General features: G+C 37.5%; 6 protein-coding genes across 6 annotated transcripts; 3 read left to right on the forward strand and 3 right to left on the reverse strand.

Annotated features, from left to right (window-relative positions):
• Positions 1-1,983: 1,983 nt before the first annotated feature.
• LOC124541242 (chorion class A protein L11-like) lies at positions 1,984-2,608 on the forward strand. Its single transcript, XM_047119124.1, has 2 exons — positions 1,984-2,037; positions 2,246-2,608. The coding sequence occupies exons 1-2, from the start codon at positions 1,987-1,989 to the stop codon at positions 2,606-2,608; spliced, it is 414 nt and encodes a 137-aa protein (XP_046975080.1). The 5' UTR covers positions 1,984-1,986.
• A 2,808-nt stretch (positions 2,609-5,416) lies between these two features.
• Positions 5,417-6,178, reverse strand: LOC124540954 (chorion class B protein PC10-like). Its single transcript, XM_047118727.1, has 2 exons — positions 6,131-6,178; positions 5,417-5,923 (listed from the first exon to the last, which is right to left on the reverse strand). The coding sequence occupies exons 1-2, from the start codon at positions 6,176-6,178 to the stop codon at positions 5,417-5,419; spliced, it is 555 nt and encodes a 184-aa protein (XP_046974683.1).
• Positions 6,179-6,563: 385 nt separating this feature from the next.
• On the forward strand, positions 6,564-7,182 carry LOC124541243 (chorion class A protein L11-like). Its single transcript, XM_047119125.1, has 2 exons — positions 6,564-6,614; positions 6,820-7,182. Exons 1-2 carry the CDS (start codon positions 6,564-6,566, stop codon positions 7,180-7,182), a joined length of 414 nt encoding a protein of 137 aa, XP_046975081.1.
• Positions 7,183-13,012: 5,830 nt separating this feature from the next.
• On the reverse strand, positions 13,013-13,661 carry LOC124541241 (chorion class A protein L11-like). Its single transcript, XM_047119123.1, has 2 exons — positions 13,581-13,661; positions 13,013-13,375 (listed from the first exon to the last, which is right to left on the reverse strand). Exons 1-2 carry the CDS (start codon positions 13,629-13,631, stop codon positions 13,013-13,015), a joined length of 414 nt encoding a protein of 137 aa, XP_046975079.1. The 5' UTR covers positions 13,632-13,661.
• A 352-nt stretch (positions 13,662-14,013) lies between these two features.
• LOC124540955 (chorion class B protein PC10-like) lies at positions 14,014-14,775 on the forward strand. Its single transcript, XM_047118728.1, has 2 exons — positions 14,014-14,064; positions 14,269-14,775. Exons 1-2 carry the CDS (start codon positions 14,017-14,019, stop codon positions 14,773-14,775), a joined length of 555 nt encoding a protein of 184 aa, XP_046974684.1. The 5' UTR covers positions 14,014-14,016.
• Positions 14,776-17,879: 3,104 nt separating this feature from the next.
• On the reverse strand, positions 17,880-18,535 carry LOC124541240 (chorion class A protein L11-like). Its single transcript, XM_047119122.1, has 2 exons — positions 18,455-18,535; positions 17,880-18,242 (listed from the first exon to the last, which is right to left on the reverse strand). Exons 1-2 carry the CDS (start codon positions 18,503-18,505, stop codon positions 17,880-17,882), a joined length of 414 nt encoding a protein of 137 aa, XP_046975078.1. The 5' UTR covers positions 18,506-18,535.
• Positions 18,536-19,565: the final 1,030 nt, after the last annotated feature.

Below are 19,565 nucleotides of genomic sequence, written 5' to 3' on the forward strand. Positions count from 1 at the left end.
AAGAAAACGTGACACGAAAGCGTTTGGTCAACAGGTCATTGATATAGACGCACGTGTGACGGCATCGTAAGGTCTGACAAATATTTTTATATTTTAACAATCGTCTGTCATGCGCTCTGAAGCAGAAATTTGAAAAATAGTAATGTAACTTATTTTATTATATACGCATCCTTTTTTAAACGCAGGTATGGGTAACCTGACTGAAAGTTGTCACCACCACCCATTCATAGACGTCGTAGGAAATACACAACCAAGACGCTATCAACTAAGATAGCATGATTCTTGTGCCTGTAGTTACACTGGCTCAGACACCCTTCAAACAGGAACACAAAGATAAAAGGAATTCCTATTTGGCGGTACAATAACTGATGAACGGGTGATACATATCTAGACGGGTACGAAGCTCAACTTGTACCTAATGGCCCAAGTGACTGCATCGTAAGATCTGACAAATATTTTAACAATCATCAAATGTAATGTTCTTCGAAGCAGAAACTCGAACACAAATAATGTGGAATTCCGGTAATATTTTCTTACTGTACGGAGGCTTTCTTTTTTTATGATGGTAAAGAGTTACCTTCACACATGAGAAACTATAACAATTGCTTTCATCGCTGATAGGTTATAATAATTAATATTTGGAGTTCCCAAGTTTGACCAAAGTTATGACCCTTGGTATACTAAAACCAGGGCTTGGACCTGACCCTATATTTACAATGTTTCACGCTTCAAACCTGAACATATACATATTATTATTGCTAATTGGCGATAGAATATCTAAGTGGGTGACAACCAAACAGATTTGCAGAAAACCCTACCTACAGGCACAAATGAAATAGCATCTTAGTACCAGGAGTTGGTGAAGTATCGACAATGTTTTGGCTTTGCATGTTCGCCTAAATATTTAATAGCCGTTCCTGTAAACAACTAAACGAATTATGTAATATTTGACTTGCTGATCAATCTCAGCAACAGTAGCCATTCTTTAAGGACACGTTTAAAACGCAATTTTTCAGCAAATTCATAATACATATCATAGATTATTGAAGCGCCCAACCAATTACATCCCCTCAATTCAAATTAGACGTCGTTTATTGGACTAATGTCCTCTTATGGTTGAAATAGACTACAGCTTTAATAGATATTTTTTTTTTATGAATTAAAATAATGAAGACAAACAAGGTTATAGATTTATTTTTATTAACAATCACATATTTATATTTATTTTTTATGATATAGTTTGGCGGACGAGCATATGGGCCACCCGTAGAAAATTACGCTGTAAGAAATATTACAATTCCTTACATCGTCAATGTGCCACCAACTTTGGGTACTAAGATGTCATGTCCCTTGTGCCTGTAGTTACACTGGCTCACTCACCCTTTAAACCGGAACACAACAATACTGAGTACTGTTATTTGTCTTTAGAATTACTGATGAGTGGGTAGTACCTACCCAGATGGGCTTGCACAAAGCCCTACCACCAAGTAAATATTTATAATTATTATACTTATTTATTTGATCTGAGGAGGTCCTGTCGATCGCGGGGCCATAGGAACTTGCTCAAAGTGACCAATGGGAATTAGGGGTCTGGAGTTTTGTATGTCCCACCATCCGATTGTGATTGTTCTGCATAAGCCAGAGAAACTTCCAAGTTCATACAATATTTTACTTCGTAGAGCCAATATAAACGTTTTATTATAACCCCTTATTCTATCCGTGCGAAATAGTACGGAGCCGTGCGAAGGTAACGGATAATTATTCATTCATAAAGCGAATAGTACAATATTGTTATATTTTTTCAAGTTTAACTCGAAAGGATGAATACCTTGATGAGAACCTTAATCAATTTCATGTAAACCAAATTGAAACACGTTTACCAATTGCGACATTTCTGTTCCAAGTGCGAATGGTTCATATATAAGCGTCAGTGTGACTTCTCGCAGTCATTGTATATTCAGCTACGTTGAATACGCACCAAGCACCATGTCTACCTTCGCTTTCCTCCTCCTCTGCGTCCAAGCTTGCTTGGTTCAGGTAAACAATATTTAATAAAAATGAAGTAATGTTCAGTGTAATTACAAATACAAACTTAAAGTTATAGGTTTAATAGATACTCTAATGTAATATAAAATTCATTTATCTCTTAATTTAAAACAGTTCTCAGCGCCTTACCATCTGGTCACTTCTTTGACTTTCTTAGTATTAATACAGATTTACATTATCTTCATTTGTTTTGTTACAGAATGTATTCAGCCAGTACCTCGGAGGTATTGGATGTGGATGTGATGCCGGTCTGGCTGGACCCCTTGGCTACGGCCGAGGCCTAGGCATCAACGGTTTAGGCTGTGATGCCGGTCTAATTGGCCCTGCTGGTTACGGATTGGGTCTTGGTCTTGGTGCCCCATACGGTGCTGCCTACGGAGGTGCCGGTGTTGGTGATGTATCCGTCGCCGGAGAGATGGCTGTCGGCGGTACCACGCTGGTCGCTGGTCAGGTACCAATCCTCGGTGCCGTCGAGTTCGGAGGCATCGTGCCGGCTGGCGGCGCTGTCTCCATCGCCGGTAGCTGCGGCTGCGGCTGCGCTGGCAACGCTTTCCTTTACTGAGAAATTGTAACACGATCGTCGAAAGACAGTTTCCTAAACTGAATTAAACAATTCAATTGGCTCTCAAATGACATCTTTCATTTGTCCTCATTTAAACCTCATACCTTACTTTTAAATCTCTTTAACTCGCAGGATTACAATACCAGTAGTCGCTCGCGTTTTAGAGTGTTGGTTGTTGTGTGTTATTTAAAAGTAGTCTATATCCTTTCTTGGAGTTCAATTTTGCTTCATCCCAAATTTAATAAAATTTGGTTCAGCAGTTTGGTCGTGAATGAGCGACTGACAGACACACAGAGTTACTTTCACATTTATAATATTAATGATGATATAGATTTATTCACAAACCATAATAGATATGGTTGTTCTCTCTGTCACTTCTTAGATCTATGGTTAGATGTGAATAGTTACGAGACGTCACCTGTTTTTGTGATACATACTGCTACTTTACTACAACTACTATGAGTTCCCTCGTTCCGGTTCTGCTTTCTTCGCAAAGACCTAACAATTGGTACATATTTGATCACGGAGAATATTTTAGCGCAAGTCGTATAGATCACACACATAGAAACATACTTAAAGAAGCGTTGCAACCGTTGCGAGTCGGACTTTGGATAGTGTTGTAAAATGATTAGTTAGGCTCTCGCCTAACGTTTTACGCAGTAACTAATATATTATTGTTTAAAAGTTTTTAATTATAGTCGTCCGCATCTCTCAAGTTTAAGAGACATTAAGTCTTAAGTAATTAAAAATAGCACTACCTTAACATATATGATGCACAGTAGTACTCACATCACGTTATTAAAGTTCTGTGATTTATCTGAAGCGTTTGATCGTGTAGTGCAGTAAACACAATAACAAAAAGAAGCTAAAATATTACCGAGTTAATAATAAAGCTCTTGATCTCATTACGTTATGATTGAATCAAAGAACAACAGGTGCCTATTAATGGCATAAAGTCTTTTGGATCTGTACTAAGAATGGGCGTGTCACGAGGATCAATTTTGGGTTCTTTTCTATTTTCGTTATATATAAATAATCTGACTTTTTTTGTTGTTTAAATTATACTATTTCCTGATATCTACATTATTTTTAAAGCCGGGAAACAACCCCATTAAGACGATGTAAACAATGCATTATCGCTGTTATTAGATATATTATTTAGTTTTAAATGCCATAAAGACAAAATGTTTATTGTTTGACTGACCTATAAGAAATATCAAGTTAACTTTTTATAAGTTAACGTATAACGCCAAGTTTCCGACTCCGCAAAGTCAATAAATCGTTCTTGGGGCAAGGTATCCATTTCAGCGGATTTGTAAATTTTGTCGACTCATAAATTTAAATTATTAAATAAATCGTTTTATTCATAACAAGATTATATAGATGATAAAAAAGAGTAGACTTAATACTCGACTTCCAGGTAGGATAATTACAGATGTAATTGTATTTGACTAACATAACTTTGTATTCTTAACGTTGGAAAAGAGTAATAAATGGGTTTTTTGTTGGGTCTTCTCTAAAGAATCTACATTCGTCGTATTGTAAAATAATAACACATAAGTGCTTTTTAAAGCCTACTTAAACAAATGTTTTTATTTGATTTTGATTTGATTGGTCTATCTTAAGATTCATTCGATCTTTGCCAATAGTGAATTCATAGTTGGTTAAGCTGACAGAATCCGAGCGCGATTTTATAAGTGGTTCAGAACCGCGTAGTCTACGAATAAATATAAATAAATAAATAAATATTGAACAACATCACATACATTACTCTGATCCCAATGTAAGGAGCTAAAGAACTTGTGTTATGGAAGATCAGAAGTAACGACGGTACCACGAACACCTAGACCCAAGACAACATAGAAAACTCATGAATTTTCTACATCGACTCGGCTGGGAATCGAACCCGGGACCTCGGAGTGGCGTACCCATGAAAACCGGTGTACACACTACTCGACTACGGAGGTCGTCGTACAAATCAAATCAAATCAAAATATATTATTTAAGTAAGCTTTTACAACACTTTTGAATCGTTATTTAACAATTAAGTGAAGCTACCACCGGTTCGGAAAGTAGATTCTACCAAGAAGTAGGCGAAGTTACAGAAATCGCTTTTCACTGAACTTTGCTAAACAGTTTTGTTACATCAATTGCATAGATGAATCGCAAAAATAGATCATTTGTAACCTGTATGAGAAGATTATCACGGACTTGTTTTGTATCATTTCCATGAAACATACCTACATAATAAGGTTACGGAAGTCCTTTCCTTCAAACTCTCCCGCGAAAGTAAGGTAAAAAGTATATAAAGTTGTTGAGAAATGAAAAGTCAATTTCAAAAGACTTGCTAAGTAATGACTTTGAGTAAATAAAATAAGTGCTATAAATGTACGTATATATGGTCACTCGTAAGACCCTAATAAGCTGTACAGGAGGACATTTTATGCACTAAGTACCGGAGAAATGCTGCTAGCATTCCTGCCACCATTCCACATCGTCATATATTATAACTAAATATAAAATGCACCCTTGTTTTATTGTCTAGTAAAGTATTAGTATTTGTTTAAATAAGTTTTAATAAAACGCATAATTATAAAAGACTATTTTGAATCAATTTTATTCAGGGTATGTAAATACTGCATGGTATCAAGATTTTCAAAAACGAATTCCTGGGTTATGTCTGAGGAATCTGTTTAAACAAACTTATTGTGCAGAGGTTTGTAAAACAAATAAAAGATAGATATCATTGAAAAAGCTCCTGGATTATTCCCGTCTTTATTTGTCTCGAATAATGTTTTTTTGTTGTTTTTAGAGAAGAGCACCACAACCGCAACCACCACGGTAAGGACCGGCCAGACCTCCGATGCCGAAGCCAAGACCACCGTAGCCGAGACCACCGTAGCCGATGCCGTCAATAGCACCAAGGCCGTACCCGATGCCGTCAATAGCACCAAGGCCGTAGCCGAGTGAGCCAGCGGAAGAGAGTTCCTCCACAATGCCGACGGCTCCGTTGCCACATCCGTAGTTGACAGCACCAGCACCAGCAGTTGGCAGAGCACCTTCCAGAGCGACGGTTCCCAAGAACGGCAGAGCACCGGCTACAGCGAGGTTTCCTTCAATAGCGTTTTCTGAGAGCACAGACACTCCGCTTGGTGGGATGGGAGAAGCACTGGCGACACCGAGACCACCGCCGCTAGAGGCGGGGACAGCAGCAATTCCAAGTCCAGCAAGTCCGCAACCGCAACCACCGGCAAGAGGAGCGGCGAGGCCGTAAGGAGCACCACATCCAGCTCCGATGTACTGTCCAGCGATAGCCTGTAACAAAATATTAGTATTATTAAAAACCTTGCTAATTTCATAATTACTAAAATGGCATTCATCTATTATTTAATATGCTTCACAGATTTTAATTTTACTAACTCGAAATTGGTGGTTATACGTGCAAAATATATTTTTTTGATTGCGTAAATATCAAAATTAATCGTATCAATCTGGTTAAGATTAAAAAGAGGTGACAATCACCTGGATGAAAAGCACCTGGGCGCAGACCAAAAGCACAGCCTTGAACATGTTGACCGTTTGAATGCAAACTTGACAATGTCTCAGAAGAATTCGAACTGGTTTTTATATGAGCGCAAGAAGCGTAATCAAAGTAAGTTATTAAAGCGGATTCAACTTCGAATTATGAAAGAAAACGTGACGTGAAGACGATTCATAATATTAAGTTTATTTAATTTTTTTATTGAGTATAAAACCGCCCCGATAGTGAAAATAATTTTGCAATATTTATATGACTTTGTATTTCTAAATATTACCAATTTTATGTAAGCCATATTGTAACACGTTTTCCAATTGCGATATTTCTGTTCCAAGTGCGAATGGTTCATATATAAGCGTTAGTGTGGCTTCTCGCAGTCATTGTATATTCAGCTACGTTGAATACGCACCAAGCACCATGTCTACCTTCGCTTTCCTTCTCCTCTGCGTCCAAGCTTGCTTGGTTCAGGTAAACTAACCTTAATACAAATATATTCACAAAGTTGTAGTCTGATACTCCAATGTAAGAAAAATACTAATTATCTCTTAATTAAAAAAACATTTCCGTGACCATAGGCCTACCTGGTGGTTAGTCATTTGGTGGTGATCCCTTCTATGCTTAACTGATTTCTTTGTATTAATCCAGACTTATGATATCTTCTTCTTTTTTGTAGAATGTATACAGCCAGTACATCGGAGGTCTTGGATGTGGATGTGATGCCGGTCTGGCTGGACCCCTTGGCTACGGCCGAGGTCTAGGCATCAACGGCTTAGGCTGTGACGCCGGTCTAATTGGCCCTGCTGGTTACGGTTTGGGTCTTGGTCTTGGTGCCCCATACGGTGCTGCCTACGGAGGTGCCGGTGTCGGAGATGTATCAGTCGCCGGAGAGATGGCTGTCGGCGGTACCACGCTGGTCGCTGGTCAGGTACCAATCCTCGGTGCCGTCGAGTTCGGAGGCATCGTGCCGGCTGGCGGCGCTGTCTCCATCGCCGGTAGCTGCGGCTGCGGCTGTGCTGGCAACGCTTTCCTTTACTGAGAAACAAATGAACTTCATCGACGCGAAAATATTTTCGGAAACAAATTAAAGGATATTTCGCTGTGAAAACTATATTTTTATTTGGACTCATTACCAGATTTATTTGACGACACCATATGTCTTTCTGATATTTTTAAGTCACAATGAAAATTTTTAGGATTCAAAAATGACATTAATGCTATAAATAGTTTAGAAAAAAAAAAACGCTTTTAAATTAAACACTTTTAATGGACTTAAATACAAAAATTTAAGTCATTTGACTACTTATTGGTATTCTTCACAGCAACCCTTTGATTTGATACTCATATTTTCAAATAGCCTGTTCGCCATTTTAAGAAGGCCGCCAATTTAAATATTGTAATGATGTTTATTATCTAGTTACTTATTGTCATCAGAACTCAGGGCGTGTGCAAAATTTCATCCTAATCAAAGAACAGGAAGTGGGTCTAATTAAGATTCCAAGATTTTCTTAGGCACAAGTTAAGCTAAAAGCGTGTTAAAAAGGAACTTAATTTTAATTTTCACACACACCGGCTCTAAATACGACAATAATTGTAACTACAGTATATAATCGTTAATCGACTTTTTAATTGTCCAATATTTTTCATTTCATTTTACTTAGTAGAACTCTTAATAATATCTTGGACACATAATTATTAATCTTACTTTTTAGTGCATATCAATTTGTTTTGAAATACTGATTTGTTTGAAGTCGATTTTTCTTTTTGTTATTTTTTTATTTCTTTTGAGATCAATAGGTGCAATTTTATTAATGAAATATATTATCAATCTACAAGCTACGCTATTTTCTAGCCTTTATAATATTATTTTGTGTATGTATATGACGCCTGGAAAAGAGTCCATCTTGTATATGAATAGCGTAAGCTGCGCATTATATATGAGTTATGGTCACGTTTGGTAGAGCTCCAGCCGTGAACGTGCAGAAAAATGAAGTAGAATTCTTAAATTATAATTTAATAATATGTAAAAATTTAATGGTGGTGAATAGAAGAATTCAGCTGGGTTGGGCAGCGTTTGGTAATTTACGTCGAATCTTAAGATCGTCGATCCCACGGTGCCTTAAGACGAAAGTCTCCCGTCATGACATACGGAGCCGAAACGTGGACACTCACGACAAGGCTGGCTCAGCGTGTTATGGAAAGGGCTATGTTCGGCGTTTCTCTGAGAGATCGTATCAGAGAGGAGGTGATCCGTCAAATAACCAAAGTCATCGATATAGCCCACCGGATTAGTAAGCTGAAGTGGCAGTGGGCTGGTCATATTTATCGCATAACCGACAACAGTTGGGGAAAATGCGTTCTAGAGTGGAGACCGCGTCTCAGCAAACGTAGTGTAGGACGTCCTCAGGCACGGTGGAGTGACAATTTACGCAAGGCGGCAGGTAGGAGCTGGTTGCGAGTAGCCGGAGACAGGCCACAGTGGCGTGCACTGGGAGAGGCCTATGTCCAGCAGTGGACAAAAATAGGCTGTTGATGATGAATAAGTAATTGCTCTTGATTGTAATTTATTAAATTGTTACTATTTAAAAAAGATTTAATTTTAGGCAGCGGAAAAAAGTTACTGGACGGTAATAGAAAAGTGAAAACGAATGTTTTTGACATCAAAAATTTATTTTAAAACAAATCATCAGCTTACAATGAAATTAAGTTAAATTAAAACCTGTCATAGGATTTGAAATATGAAAAGATTATTTTGTATAAATTCGCAGTTTCGTGGGCTACTAGTGGTAGTTGAACGGCTCTTTAGTGAAGCGTCGTGTCGATAGTAGCAGGCGGCCATCTTGGATTGACGGTTACATTCAAGAATTCCCGCGCATTACGTATGCCACGAATCGCAAATATCCGCTATTATCTTTATTATTTTTTAAGTAGTTGTAATGTAATTGGTGATTTGTAAATTTATCTGTGTAATAGATTTGTTTCATTAAAAGGAGGTGAAGTTTGGAATTTCACCTTCGGACATCTCGTCAAAATTCTAAGTTTCACCTGCACCACCTTGATGTCCGATAATCCACAACAGCGCGATTTCTAAGAACCAGCTTTCGCCGGCGGTTTTTCCGAACCGATACGACATGGGAACCTTCAAGAAAAGAGCGTACTCCTTTCTTAAAGGCCGGCAACGCATCTGCAAGCCCCCTGGTGTTGCAGATGTCCATGGGCGTTAGTCACTTTCCATCAGGTGAGCCTCCTGCTCGTTTGCCAACTATGTCATAAAAAAAGAGAAGTAAAAAAAATTACCTGTTGCCTGTAAAGTCGCTATACGGGCGAAAGTTTTACGTGACAACGACTTTGAGTGGTAGGTAAAATAATTTTAATGTGAATATTCATTCGTATAGTAGGAAGGAGGATGAAATAATAGTAACAATTTAAAACATTTATTTAATTAAATTCAAAAACAACGACTTTTTATGTCTGTCTCTCTCGCTCTTAGGCGGGCTAACCATGCCCGAGTGGAAGGCACGCGTGCGTCTCACTCGCTCTCATTGTGAGCGCATAACGTGAGCGGAGCGTAACGCAGTTTCTTGAAGTGTCACCCGGCAAACCAATTTATAAGACGTTGTCACGTCAAAATCTCTTTGTTAGTTTGTTTACTTAATTATATAAGTATATGTACTAGATGTGCCTGTGACTCCGCTCGCTATTGAATTTAGTTTGAGCAGTGGAATGCGAGGGCCGAGCATGATACTGTACAGTATTTTCAACCGACTTCCAAAAGGAGGAGGTTATCAATTCGTCTGTATTTTTTTTTTTTTTTTTTTTTATGTTTGTTACCTCATAACTTTTCACTGGGTGGACCGATTTTGATAATTTTGTTTTTGTTTGAAAGGTAGTGCTTCCCGTGGGGTCCCATTTTTTTTTTATTTTTTTTGGATGATGCTATCCATATGAAAACGACATAAGTCTTAAATTTGCATTATGTATATGCGCGACAAATAGGTGAATAACTAAAAATCACGTTAACCAATTTTGATAATTCTTTTTTTATTATAAAATATATACTTCAAGGGTAATTTGGTGAAAGTTTGGTAAGGTTCTGAGCACAGGATCCATGACAAAGTAACGGAACGGAAGGGAACGGAACAATTCTGAGGAGCACGTTAGCGATACTCAGTCGAATCTTTTATTTATAGGTTATTTGGATATTTGAGTCACCTTCCGTAATGTGGTTATATTTATGTAATTATCATAGTCGAATATTATTATCAACTAGCTACCCACCCCGGCTTCGCACGGGTGCAATACTGATACTAAATATACTACAGAATTTGTGTATTTACGACATCACATCGCAAACTTCTAAAATTATCAGTGTTTCTTTACTATATTGTTCATGTATTATATACACAAACCTTCCCCTTGAATCACACTATCTTTTAAAAAAAACCGTATCAAAATCCGTTGCGTAGATTTAAAGATATAGGGACAGAGAAAGCGACTTTGTTTTATACTATGTAGTGATGGAACTACTATACGGCTCGCAGTTAGGGTGCGATATGGGGCAGAATTTCTTACTATCTTTAATCAAATTTTGTGTATGTGATGTCATATGATGTCCGAAATATAGTTGGTCTTTTTCAAAGTTTTTTTGCTGAGTTCGATTACAGCTCTTTCGAGGGATCCTTGTAGTTCACGCCGCGTGACGTATTAAATCCGCATTTTCGAAAGTCTATTTTTGCTTTATTCGCAAGTTTCCTTTGAAATTGTCCTCGAAGTAGTTTCTGACTCATATAAACGGAACGCTTAATCTATCCATATTAAAAAAAATTAGTTAGTCAACATCAGCTTCACTTAAAATCAAAAAATAAATAAAATTTTAACAAAAAGAAAAACCGACTTCAAACAAAACACTATTTTAAAACAAATGAATATGCACGAAAAAGTAATAAAAATAATTGCGTATTCAACATATTTTTTAGAGTCTTCCTAAGTTAAATGAAATGAAAAATATTAGACTACTTAAAAGTCGATTAACGATTATGTCATGTAGTTATAATTATTGTTATATTTGGAGTCGGTGTCAGCCAATAAAACCCTACAGTATATCTATCAAAAAACAATACGAGAACACTTTAACAAATATGTTTTTTACAAATTACCTTTTACACAATAATATACTGGATCAATCAAGGGGCTCGTATCGCTTCTTTCTTTTGATTGTTGGGGCAAGGGCACCGTGGCTGACACCGGCTCCAAATATACCAATAACTATAACTACATGATATAATCGTTAATCGACTTTTAAGTAGTCTAATATTTTTCATTTCATTTAACTTAGGAAGACTCTAAAAAATATGTTGAATACGCAATTATTTTTATTACTTTTTCGTGCATATTCATTTGTTTTAAAATAGTGTTTTGTTTGAAGTCGGTTTTTCTTTTTGTTAAAATTTTATTTATTATATATGTATTTAATTTTATATATGTGATTTCAAAATGAAAGTTAACTCTTAAGTTAAATCAGTCCAGCAGTTGCAGAGATCGGGTAATGTTGTCTTAAATTTTCGCGATTATTACATATTTAAATAAAACTAGTTATAACGGATTTGAATCGCGTATATTAATTATTTTTGACATCCCGACGTTTCGAGCACTTTACAGCGTTCGTTGTCTACCTGTGACCAGTATAACTAGTTTTATTTAGAGATTGGGTAATCTCATACAGACATACAGACCATAATTGTAAAAAGAAATATTTCGGTATATGTACATATGCATTTAGTGAAAATCGGTTATTTCGATATGACATACAGACACTCCAATTTTATACTTATATACTTTGGAAATAGCCTTGCAAGCAATAATTGTTATTATATTTTATGTTTACCTAAACACATGCTCTTGCGTATTTTCTCATAATTAAATTGAGTTAGATTAAAAATTGCAAAAAACATAGTCCAGGCATATTGTACAACATATTTAATAAAAAAAAAACGAAAATTCTCGTAACATAGCTCTTTGTAAAAACCGCATTAAAATCCGTTTAGTAGGTCAGAAGAAATTACCGGAAATGCAAAAAGCGACAGAAAACAGCTTATTTTTATTAATTATTTAACACATAATAAGTTATTATTATTATGATGGATTATATCGGTAGAATCCACATTCCGTGTATGTAGCAATTTTTCAATATAAACCTATAAGAATTGCTTATTCAAAGCTTTACATAACCTTATAACACAATGATTTTGTTAACCCGTACCATTTACTTGATTCTTCTGATGATCTAACTTGGTAATTAGTTCTCCGAAGTCTACATAGTACAACACTGGCAGAAGCATCGGGAAATATTTAATTATCATAAATTTTGATTGCGACCAATGTTCAACCAATGTCCAACCTTATTTATAATTCAATTCTAATAAATTTCTCATCAACTGAAGAGAAGGCATTAGATAAGAAATTGGATATTTACAGACTCCAATCTTTTGTTACAAAAGATTAATCTAATAATGCAATGTTCGGCGAAAATCATCAATATATGGTTTCTACTTCCATCCATAATAACGACCAGCTTTAATAGAGCTCTGAGACAAAATAATCTCATTAAATCAACGGGTGGTCGATGTCAATAAGTTTGGGTAATCCGAAAAACATTTAAAGTTAACGCTGATACATATAACTTATGTTCCTTGTATTTTTTCCATTTTTGAAACTTTCAAATTATTATTGTATTTCATAAAAGTAAACCATATGATGATAACTACACAAAAAATAGCTAATGAGTCCAAATAAAAATATAGTTTTCACAGCGAAATATCCTTTAATTTGTTTCCGAAAATATTTTCACGTCGATGAAGTTCATTCGTTTCTCAGTAAAGGAAAGCGTTGCCAGCACAGCCGCAGCCGCAGCTACCGGCGATGGAGACAGCGCCGCCAGCCGGCACGATGCCTCCGAATTCTACAGCACCGAGGATTGGTACCTGACCAGCGACCAGCGTGGTACCGCCGACAGCCATCTCTCCGGCGACGGATACATCACCAACACCGGCACCTCCGTAGGCAGCACCGTATGGGGCACCAAGACCAAGACCCAATCCGTAACCAGCGGGGCCAATTAGACCGCCATCACAGCCCAAGCCGTTGATACCTAGGCCTCGGCCGTAGCCAAGGGGTCCAGCCAGACCGGCATCACATCCACATCCAATACCTCCGAGGTACTGGCTGTATACATTCTACAAAAAAGAAGATGATATCGTAAGTCTGGATTAATACAAAGAAATCAGTTAAGCATAGAAGTGATCACCACCAATTGACGAACCACCAGGTTAGGCCTATGGTCACGGAAATGGTCTTTAATTAAGAGATAATTAGTATTTTTCTTACATTGGAGTATCAGACTACAACTTTGTGAATATATTTGTATTAAAGTTAGTTTACCTGAACCAAGCAAGCTTGGACGCAGAGGAGGAGGAAAGCGAAGGTAGACATGGTGCTTGGTGCGTATTCAACGTAGCTGAATATACAATGACTGCGAGAAGCCACACTAACGCTTATATATGAACCATTCGCACTTGGAACAGAAATGTCGCAATTGTAAAACGTGTTACAATATGGCTTACATAAAATTGGTAATATTGAGGAAAACAAAATCATATAAATATTGTAAAATAATTTTCAGTATCGAGACGGTTTTATACAAAATAAAATAATTAAATAAACCTAATATTACGAATCGTCTTCACGTCACGTTTTCTTTCATAATTCGAAGTGGAATCCGCTTTTATAATTTACTTTGATAACGCTTCTTGCGCTCATATAAAAATCAGTTCGTATTCGTCTGAGACATTGTCAAGTTTGCATTCAAACGGTCAACATGTTCAAGGCTGTGCTTTTGGTCTGCGCCCAGGCGCTCTTCATCCAGGTGATTGTCACCCCTTTTTAATCATAACCAGATTGATATGATTAATTTTGATATTTACGCAATCAAAAAAATATATTTTGCACGTACCACCAATTTAGAGTTAGTAAAATTAAAATCTGTGAAGCATATTAAATAATAGATAAATGCCATTTTAGTAATTATGAAATTAGCAAGGTTTTTAATAATACTAATATTTTGTTGCAGTCCATTGCCGGACAGTACATCGGAGCTGGATGTGGTGCTCCTTACGGTCTCGCCGCTCCTCTTGCCGGTGGTTGCGGCTGCGGACTTGGTGGACTTGGACTTGCTGCTGTCCCCGCCTCTAGCGGCGGTGGTCTCGGTGTCTCCAGTGCTTCTCCCATCCCACCAAGCGGAGTGTCTGTGCTCTCAGAAAACGCTATTGAAGGAAACCTCGCTGTAGCCGGAGCTCTGCCGTTCTTGGGAACCGTCGCTCTGGAAGGTGCTCTGCCAACTGCTGGTGCTGGTGCTGTCAACTACGGATGTGGCAACGGAGCCGTCGGCATTGTGGAGGAACTCTCTTCTGCTGGCTCACTCGGCTACGGCCTCGGTGCTATTGACGGCATCGGCTACGGCCTTGGTGCTATTGACGGTATCGGCTACGGTGGTCTCGGCTACGGTGGTCTCGGCTACGGCATCGGAGGTCTGGCCGGTCCTTACCGCGGTGGTTGCGGTTGTGGTGCTCTTCTCTAAAAACAACAACAAATCATTATTCGAGACAAATAAAGACGGGAATAATCCAGGAGCTTTATCAATGATATCTATCTTTTATTTGTTTTACAAACCTCTGCACAATAAGTTTGTTTAAACAGATTCCTCAGACATAACCCAGGAATTCGTTTTTGAACATCTGGTTATCCTGCATTACTTTCATATCTTGAATAAAAATCATGTGTTAATTGTCTTATATAACTACAATGCGTTTTAGTAAAACATATTTAAACAAATACTAATGCTTTTGTATAATGCTTAAAACGTAAAACCTTTATGAATATAAAGTTAAATTTTTGTTTTGTATATGAACATATAAATATAAACATTGGACAGCATCACATACATAGCTCTGATCCCAATGTGAGTAGCTAAAGCACTTACGTTATAGAAAATTGGAAGTAACGACGGTACCATAAACAGCCAGTCCCAAGACAACGCAGGAAACTAATGAACTTTTTCTACATCGACTCGGCCGGAAAACGAACCCGGGACTTTAGAGTGGCGTACCTATCAAAACCGATGTCGTCAAATTCCTGTCAATATCAGTTACCTGAGTTATTCCGGCTAGTTGCTTGAGAAGTCCTTCAAACCGTATGCTGGATTGGGCTTGTTCATCAGAATAGATGTTTGCTGCCACTGATTGCGCTTCTAAGTGGTCAGATTGTGTAGCTGATGAAATGCTGTATCATCCAACAACAACAACAACAGCCTGTTAATTCCCACTGCTCGGCTAAAGGCCTACTCTCCCTTTGAGGAGAAGGTTTGGAACATATTCCACCACGCTGTTCCAATGCGGGTTGGTGGAATACACATGTCGCAGAATTTCTATGAAATTTGTCACATGCAGGTTTCCTCACGATGTTTTCCTTCACCGCTGAGCACGAGATAAATTATAAAGTCAAATTAAGCACATGAATCAGCGGTGCTTGCCTGGATTTGAACTCGCAATCATCGGTTAAGATGCACGCGTTCTAACTACTGGGCCATCTCGACTCCTCCTGTTATCCAAATAGGTGGCATATCGGGCGTGGATCAATGGTTGTGTTAGTAACGCTTCTAACATTTACTTACTAAAGGAAACCAACACTATATATATACAATAAAGAATCTAAGTCCTGTAAGTACAGAGCGGTTACACAACGCATTGTTCAGATTAAACCTGATGTAGAACGTGCTCCCGTAGCTTTCTTTTGTGTAATTAAGTTCGTGCAAAACTCATGTACAACATTCGCTGCCACCGCTCAGAAGATGAATTGCTCGTTTACAATTCAGAGGAGAAAGCCGATCTTCTGACCATCTTTGCTGAAATTAAACTTCAAGTAATAGTACTCAGTATTAAAGCGTGATTGAGCCAGTGTAACTACAGGCACAAGGGACATAACATCTTAGTTCCCAAGGTTGGTGGCGCATTGACGATATAAGGAATAGCTATTATTTCTTACAGCTTCATTGTCTACGGGTGATAATGACCACGTACCATCAGGTGGGCTATATGCTCGTCCGCCAACCGTAAAAATACCATAAAAAAAACAGTGTGATCGATGATTGTAGTGGGTTCCACTAACAATACCTCCATGTGGCTATACAATACTTTTAAAATCGGGCCGTATTATGTGAGTACAAAGCTACTAATTGAAAGATAGCGATCCTGATGTCATACCAGATATACATAGTACTAAACAAGTGTTTCACCAGCCTTAACACATCTATTCCAGTCCACAACCCTCGAACCTTTAAAATAACTGAGTGCCACCTATATAATGTATTTGGGTCTTGGGAGAAAAGCTACAATATAAAGCGCTGCTAAGCTGCTTTTTTTTACGTTGGTTACGTTACAAATAAATACTAGGGTATTGCAAAAATTAATAAAGATAAGGCAAAGTTCGTGGAATCATAAATAAGCATTACAATGAAAAAATAATAATAACTAGCTTAATTTTAAAACGATACGACCGTAGATTTAGGAATATTTTCGGCACGAACCGCGATGTGAAGCCGCGGGAACTCTGATTGTCTGTATGTCTGACGTTGTTATACGACCAAACCAATTAGCCAAATTTGGTAAAATTTGGTGTGAAGCAAACTTGAACTCCAAGAAAAGACGTAGGCTACTTTTTTGCCTAAAACATAACTACAAACCCCTAAAACGCTAACCCCGCTGGCAACAACTAGTAGGGAAATAATTATGAAGATAGATAACACCCGTGGGACGACAAAATATTCTTTATTCAAGGAGGTGAAAATCTATAAAAAAAAATCGAAACTTCACGATACGACGTTGAATTAAATTTAGTAGTGAAACTGGATTCCACCGCAAAGAACCCGCAATAAACTCAGTAGTTATTCCACGATTTTATTTACAGAGTATATCAGTAAAATATAATTAATTTTCTACGTATCCTAGAAATCAATTAATATTATAATCTTGTATCGAGTAAAAAGTAAAAGTAAAGTAACAGCCTGTAAATTTCCCACTGCTGGGTTAAGGCTTCCTCTTCCATTAAGGAGAGGGTTTGGTAAATATTCCACCAAGCTGTTCCAATGCGGGTTGATGGAATGCACATGTGGCAGAATTTCGATGAAATTCGACACATGCAGGTTTCCTTACGATGTTTTCTTTCACCGCCGAGCACGAGATGAATTATAAACACAAAATAAGCAAAATATAGTGGTGCATGCCTAGATTTGAACCCGCAATCATCGGTGCGCGTTCTAACCACTGGACCATCTCAGCTATTTTATTGAGTAGTATACCTTATTTGTTATTATTTTTTTTAAATTAAATTTAAATTTTGCATACGGCAATTTTCAAAAATAACTTCGGAACCTTATTATAAAAAGGGACTTCTCATATATTTCATAAGACTTTTATTATTAGTTTACCCTAAAATAAGCTGACCCTTACTTCATCGACCCTATTTAATGTCTTTTACGTGAGAAAAAAAAGTATTACATTCTAAAATTAGGTTAGTCTAAAGTTAGTAGTTAGTCTAAAGGTTTAAATGAAAGATGACATTAAGAGCGAACAAAATTGTTTAATTTGTTTTAAAAAGCATTTGTTCGTTAATCGTGTTCGAATTGCCTCAGTAAAGGAAAGCGTTGCCAGCACAGCCGCAGCCGCAGCTACCGGCGATGGAGACAGCGCCGCCAGCCGGCACGATGCCTCCGAATTCTACAGCACCGAGGATTGGTACCTGACCAGCGACCAGCGTGGTACCGCCGACAGCCATCTCTCCGGCGACGGATACATCACCAACACCGGCACCTCCGTAGGCAGCACCGTATGGAGCACCAAGACCAAGACCCAATCCGTAACCAGCGGGGCCAATTAGACCGGCATCACAGCCTAAGCCGTTGATGCCAAGGCCTCGGCCGTAGCCAAGGGGTCCAGCCAGACCGGCATCACATCCACATCCAATACCTCCGAGGTACTGGCTGTATACATTCTGTAACAAAACAAATGGAGATACAGTAAATCTGTATTAATACTAAGAAAGTCAAAGAAGTGACCAGATGGTAAGGATTATGGCGCTGAAAACTGTCTTAAATTAAGAGATAAATAGGTTTTATATTACATTAGAGTATCTATTACAGTTACAACTTTAACAATGTATTTGTAACACGGAACATTACTTCATTTTTATTAAAGATTGTTTACCTGAACCAAGCAAGCTTGGACGCAGAGGAGGAGGAAAGCGAAGGTAGACATGGTGCTTGGTGCGTATTCAACGTAGCTGAATATACAATGACTGCGAGAAGCCACACTAACGCTTATATATGAACCATTCGCAATTGGAACAGAAATGTCGCAATCGGAAAACGTGTTTTATTATGGTTTACCTAAAATTGATTAAGGCTAGAAATATTCATCATTTCGACTAAAAATTGCTTAACTTTATTCAGAACTGTGCTATTTATTTTTATGAATGAACGAACTACCTATTGACTTCATACGGATCATAAGGGTCATCCTGTAACTTTTATAATAGCCGATTGTTCCTCGGGTTATTTTAGCCATATAGGTGAGGATTATTACAAAATAGCTTGGGGCTAGAAGTTTAATCCTTAATTTTGAAATTGGAACAGGCTTCATCGAGATTTTTAATTGTATTCACAGCCTGTCACAAATACATAGGGTACCGTTGAAAATCATAGTTAGGTTTTTGAAACCCAGCTTTTAAGCTGAGTTTTGGACCTATTTTGGGACAGGATTACTGTCATTGCTTACCCAATTTCTTCATTCTTTTACGTCTTCATTCCAATTTTGTTTATTTTTATTTTGTAGATTAAGTATTTATTTATGTTATATACTGATTTTAATTTTGTTATTTAAATTATTTTATACTTTTCTATAGTTTTATAACTATGTCGTGTTCTAAATAAACATTACTTTCTTCATTTCTTTATTGTGTTCGAGGCGAACACATTTCTTGCGTAGCTGAATTAAAAATTGATGCTGTTATTAGAACAATATATATTGAAGATTCGATTCTATCTCGCATAAGAGTATCTGGGACGCATTGGAGAATCAGAACCTTCAACCTACATATGTACATCAATATTATCAAAGATATATATAGAAAAAGCACAAGTCAAGTTAAATTGGACAGACTAGGCCAAGAATTTAATATTCGTAGAGGCGTGAAATAGGGAGCCGTTCATTGCCGTCTTACAAAATATAATGAAAGACCTAAACTGGGATCAAAAAGGAATAAATATAGATGGGAATAACTTCAGTAACCTGAGATTCGTCGACGATATAGTACTTT

Source organism: Vanessa cardui, chromosome 27 (assembly GCF_905220365.1).
Source record: "Vanessa cardui chromosome 27, ilVanCard2.1, whole genome shotgun sequence".
In the NCBI taxonomy this organism is placed as follows: domain Eukaryota; kingdom Metazoa; phylum Arthropoda; class Insecta; order Lepidoptera; family Nymphalidae; genus Vanessa; species Vanessa cardui.